Raw genomic sequence first — 6286 nt, forward strand, 5'->3', positions numbered from 1 at the left:
CCAAACTCTAAGACAAAGGCTTTGATCATCTGATTAAGGGTTCCATAAAACCTCTCGAGACACCCTTGACTTTGAGGGTATTGTGCTGATGCAACCACACGATTTATGTTGAAGCCTTCCGGGGCTCCTTTGAATATCCCACTTCAAAAGTTAGTGCCTCTGTCACTTTGTATCTCCAGAGGTATACCCATCTTACTAAAGTAAGACATTAAGGCTTTTAGTGGTTATCTTTGCCTTAATGTTTGGTAAGGGTATCGCTTCAGCATACTGCGTAGATTGGGACATAATGGTAAGCAGAAATGACTTATCAGACTTTGTTTTGGAAGGAGGTTACGCACTCTACAACTAACCTACTGAAAGGTTCCTCAATAACAGGAGCTTGACACATAGTCACTTTCTTAGGGGTGTCACTGAGCTTCCCGGTTATCTGGCACACAATACACTGCCTCACTAAACTCTTAATATGTCCATGTAAGTGCAGCCAATGAAAATGCTTTATTACTATCCCTTTCTAATCTAGGAGGAACCAAGAAAAGAGGGAAGGAGGGGTGGTGAATGAGAATGGAGTATGTGGGGATGAAATGGGTGGGGGTGGATTTATGCATTTGGCTTTGGTTATCTCCCTTGGAAGGGAGAAAAAGCCGTTTGTATATGTATTTACTAACCCTTTTGTCCTGGTAACTCCTAGATAGGCACAGGTAGTTTCAGGTGTTAACCTTATGATCCTTTCAGTGCTATGATTTGCGTGATGACATCGCCTCCTGCCTCTTGTACCTTCTTATGAGTACGCCATCTTCCATGATGAACTTGGTCTTGCTGTACTCTTGTTCTTCTTGCTCCTCCTCCTCAGCTATTTGGCGCATCTCCCTCAGTTCTGGGTGCTCCTGGTGAAGTCAGACGAGTTCCTCCCTATTTATACATTTCTTGGGGGAACATTTCTTCTGCATGCGGGGCGCCTGCCTGGTCTCCTGCACCTTCTGCTGGTCTCTGCTTCTCCTCACTATCGTCAGTTCCATCTTAGGATTCTTTTGGAGGCATGTCTGCATCCCCTGCTACATTTTTGAAACAGGAATCTCAGGTCATCTTCTCTCAGCTCACCTTCCTCTTGAGCTTTCTTGGTCTGGGATCTGGTGATGACTGCCACTGGATCCTCCATGTTGGATTTGTCATCGTTTATTTGTCTGGCTATAGGGTCATTCACCTGGACTATCTCACCTATATCATTCCTGAGGACATCAATCTCTTTAACTGGTAATTATGTTATTCCTATTTCAACACTCGCTCTCCTACCATCTATTTCAAATAATATCTTAGCTATGGGTGCTAATGTTATATGTCCTGCTAATCCCATGGTAAACTGACCTATATGCCTATCTTCCAATCCTGGTATCACATTTGGCCTCAAAATGGTGTGAGATGCCCCTGTATCTCGCAAAGTCGTGACTGTATATTTCCTCTCACTTCTTTCTGCTCCTAGCATTTTTCACATATGGCGACCACTCTCGACCTATTTCTGGATCTTCCACCTTGTATAACCTATCTCCACCTATACAGCAATTGCTATAATCTTTGTATTCCACTACTTCTCTTTTGTCTTGCTTGGGTCTTTCCCTTGTCTCCAGTCTTGTGTGTTCCTCTTGATTCAATTTGCCTTGGGACAATTTACCATCCCATGACCATATTTTACGTAGGTATGATATCTGCTATCTTGATCTGTTTCACTCCTACTATCTTTTACACATATTATCTCCTGTCTGGTTGGCTTATTTCCCATTTCCTGTCTATATCTCTGCCCATTTGGCTTAGTTTAACAATCCCAGGTTCTACGTCCAAATTTACTGCAGTTAAAGCACTGAACTGGTCTTATCCAACCATCTCTTACTTGTGATGTCACATATCTCTGACTTGGTATTGCAAATGCGCTTCTGATCTCATCCCTCGGAGTCTATTGCACACCTCTCTTTCTAGATTCATTTGTCCTTAACACAAAGTTTTCTGAAAAAATTGCCGCCTATGTCACTGTCTCGCATTTCCATGTGGTCACATATAACTTAGCCTTGTTATCTAATGTGTCAAGGAAACCAGCTGTGCAGGATGTCGGGTGTTGTTCCAAATGAGACACAAACACGTCGAGCCAGACCTGGGATGAATCTCTGGTGGACTCTCCGTGTGGGTGGCTGGGCCATTCATTCTCCCGGGACGACCGACTACCCTCTTTGTCGGCGGAGCTCAGGAAGCGTAGATTCGATATAGTGGCCCTCTTAGAGGTGAGAAGACCAGGCAACGGCGAGATCAGTAGCAAGGGTTATACCTACTTCTGGTCGGGCCGAACCGATAGGAACCACCTCGCCACCTCGCGGTAGTAGCTGTAAGCATATGTAGACGACTACTTCGCGCCATTGTAAATGTTACTTCGGTTGATGAGCATAAGATGCTGGTGAGGCTGAAGCACACCTTGGGCTTCATCTCTCTTACTGCAATATATACTCCTACTAAGGTATATAACCTTGGAAAGAAGATGTTCTATGCCAAGCTTGAATCTATAGTTGACCAGTGCCTGCTACGAGACGCACTCGTTGTTTTGGGTGCCTCTCATGATTCTGGAACCAGGAACATCGACAGTTATCTCCTTCTGAACTTTGCTAAACCCAAAAGGCTGAAGATTGCTGGTTCCTGGTTCCAGAGACGAGAGCCGCACCGATGTAGATAGTATAATAATGCCGTAGGAGGTGCCAAGGAGATCGGTCACATACTTGTTAGTGTTCGTTAGAAGACCCTACAGAATTGCAGGGTTTATTGTAGTGTTTAATTTTTTGGGACCGATCATAGATAGGCCTATGTGGTCGCAATATTTAGACTGCGTGTCAAATTCAGGAGAATCCAGAGATGTAACCCACCTGGGTTTCATTTGGAGAAACTCGGGGATGATGCGTGTGTCCAAGAGTATGCAGTAGCAATCTACAATCGGCTTGAAGTACTCGGTTCTCTTGAGGACCATGAAGAGCTGTGGGACACTTTTAAACATGAAATTCTGAAGGCTGCCGAGGAATGTGGCATAGTCGAGAGTATAGAATTGGGCAGTGCTACCAGAATGGCTGTGTATCTGGACCAATAGAGTACTCAGAAATGGCGGACTAAAGCTCCCATTAGAATGGATAGGAGAGGTACAGCAGGTAAATTGCTGAGGGTGTTGAGGGCCATTAAAAATGCAAATATATTGCGAGTATATATAGCGTTGTCGTTATTAATGCAGGTGGACTAAGATTCGAATCTTTAAGTTATATGTACTCCCTGTCTTGCTGAACGCCTGTGAGACATGGACATTAAATGCTGACTTGAAAAGGAGTCTCGATGTCTTTGGTACTAAGTGCCTTTGGACAGTCATGATACATCGCTGTAATGACTTCGAATCAAACCAGAGACTACTGTGAGACACAATCTAATCCAGTTACCAGCATAATTCGTGAACGTCAATTCAGGCTGTATGGGCATGTGGCACGATTCCCTGATGTTGATCCTACTTACAGGTATGTCTCCACGGGAGACAATCCTTGATGGAGACGGAGGGGACGGTCACAGAATTCATGACTGGGGCGAGTTGATCAAATCTGTCGAGTGTTGTTTTGAGTGAGAAAGGTGTCTGCTTGGAGGGACCATGGGGACTGGTGACAACGTATGAGTGAAGCAATGCGCTTCTTGGCGTATGCCCCCAATTGATAATGACAAAAATTATGTGTATAAAATTACATAAAATTTTCATAATAAAGATATCTCGAAAGGAATAGAAAGTAGGATGTTGAAGAGTTATGATTGGTTGCATGTACAGGTGAATACAATGTAGACTTTGATTTGAAGCTAGACTTGTAGATGTCTGATGTGACAGTTGGGAAGGATAGCTTATGTATTTTTATCAATGTATGACATTTGGTATAAGAATCTTTTACTCAAGTGTAACTTTCATTTCCTGCTTCATAATATTTTTAATTTGTTCTTTTTTAACACAGACGCAAGCAAGATGAAGTCAAAGTATTGGAGGATACAATACGCCAACGCTCTGAGGCCCAGCGTAAGGCTGGGGTTGAAATGGATGCCACATGTCAAATATGCCTCAAGACCAAGTTTGCTGATGGCCTTGGACATATATGCTACTATTGCAGCGTACGATGCTGCGCGCGCTGCGGTGGCAAAGTGTCACTCAGGTCAAACAAGGTACGTGGAACAAGGATGATCCTTCACATAGAATTGTTTTGAGGAGTGTAATTGTGAGAATCCGGACGCAAAGGGAGACATTATTTCAGATGTCATGGATGGTATAATATTTAGATAAAGAATGGCTAGGGTACTATTATCAAAGTGGAGCTTAACATTATTCGAAACAGCACATATCAGTTACCGATTCAGTGATAATTATCTCTGACATAGTATCGTTTTTCCATGATCAATTATATAATTTCAAAAATATGCCAACGATGTAGATCTCGTTCGGTTCCTGTATCATTTGTTATTTCTCCATATAATCATATTGAATAATGATTTTTGGAATGGACCACTTAAAAATCACCCATCTCAGAGGATCTACCGGAATCATAGGATCATTCACCTGAACATCAGTCACACCAGGCTCTTGCACATGAATATCAGTGAACCGAGAATTTTACCAGAACATCAGCCAACTGAAATAAATTTTTTAGGATAAGTGGTATAATTCATGGATGATATACAATTCAGTTTATACAGTGCATGTTATATAGCTTGAAAATTGGCAGAGAAAAATCTTAGTAAAAGGTAAAAATGCCATCGAAATGGACTAAAATTTGTACACTTTGTTAATCAAACTGGCAATGAAAATGATTCCAGATTAAATCCTATGTAGTCAGATCATGCCACCTCCCCATCTTTTGTACAGTCTTCCCCCCCTCCTACTGTTCCCCTATGCCCGTGTACATTCCCTACTCTTGTACTTAAACACCCTTGTATCTGTCTTTGAAGATGTAATATACGAAAGTATTTACTGTCTACAAGTTTTTTTTCTGTGGTGATATTGCACAGTTGGCACAATGTTATACATTGTAAATATACTCGTATATTCATATGTACATATATGTATGCACACACACAAGCACACAAACCCCCCCCCCACACACACACACTCATGTACATGAATTTGAGTCAAGGTATGTTAGAAAATTAGAGAATTGGAGGCGGAACCCAACGAGCGTTGCTCATTTCCTGTATATTACAGTAAGGTAAATACACACTTACATGCACGCACATACACACGACTCGATGGCACAGTGGTTAGAGTTCCCGGCCGCCACTACGTCGGTCCGGGTTTGAATCCCACCCAGGGCTAAAATAATTTCAGTATAGCTACGCTGCGAGCCGTTATTTCAACTCTTGTGGGTGGGGAGGTGTGTGTGTGTCTGCGTGTAAGATCACAGCATTACCCATAGATCGGCCATACGAGCTCTGAGCTCTCTTCTGGGAGAAAAATAGCTGTCGATCACGAGTCCAACACGTGATCCAAGACCATAGTGAGTCACACACTCATACACAAATGTATATATATACATATAAATATATATATATATATATATATATATATATATATATATGTATATGTATATAATGTATGCATGTATTGTTATGGTCGTGTGGTTGGGTTGCTCTCTTTCCCCGGTCCTCACTGGGATCCTGGTATACTTAGATGCCCCGGAATAAACTTCTTATACACGATCGCCTTCTCACACGAAGTAGTTTCGAGTTTCGTGCACAATGGGAAGGTATATTAGAGGGCTGGGGGAGAAAGGCTCATTGGAGCCAGGACGAAAATTTGACAGATTTTAATGAGGGTATTGGAAGATGGGACTATATACAAAAGTGAAGTGTTCGGGCCTTAGGCTTCAGTACGCTGAACAACTTCTAAAAAAAAAAAAAAAAAAAAAAAAATATATAAATATATATATATATATATATATATGTATATATATATGTATATATATATATATGCATATATATATATATATATATATATATATTTAAATACATGGATTAGAGCTGTTCAGTCTTTAGGGTTTGACCAGTCTGGGTAGTTAAATAATTACCACAGAAAACCGTATCAAGCCGATTGTTGAACAGTGTCCTGAATTGTACTTGTCTGTGATAAGTTATCTATGTATGGGTGTGAGTACATGGAATATGATAGCAGGATGGCTATCTGTAAGGAGTGAGAATTGTTCAGTGCAGAGAACGACCAGAATATCAGATAAGTTTATATATCCAGAGG

General features: G+C 41.5%; 1 protein-coding gene across 12 annotated transcripts in view; it reads left to right on the top strand.

Moving 5' to 3' along the window:
• Rim (Rab3 interacting molecule) overlaps positions 1–6286 on the top strand; it is a 651951-nt gene that overhangs the window by 29567 nt on the left and 616098 nt on the right. For all 12 annotated transcript variants that reach the window (XM_076188289.1, XM_076188288.1, XM_076188280.1 and 9 more), the window contains exon 2: positions 4005–4209. In XM_076188289.1, the coding sequence (XP_076044404.1) occupies positions 4005–4209 (205 nt within the window). The remainder of the gene's footprint in view (positions 1–4004; positions 4210–6286) is intronic.

The sequence above is a fragment of the Oratosquilla oratoria genome, chromosome 7, assembly GCF_046742065.1.
Source record: "Oratosquilla oratoria isolate Oo_2021 chromosome 7, ASM4674206v1, whole genome shotgun sequence".
Taxonomy (NCBI): domain Eukaryota; kingdom Metazoa; phylum Arthropoda; class Malacostraca; order Stomatopoda; family Squillidae; genus Oratosquilla; species Oratosquilla oratoria.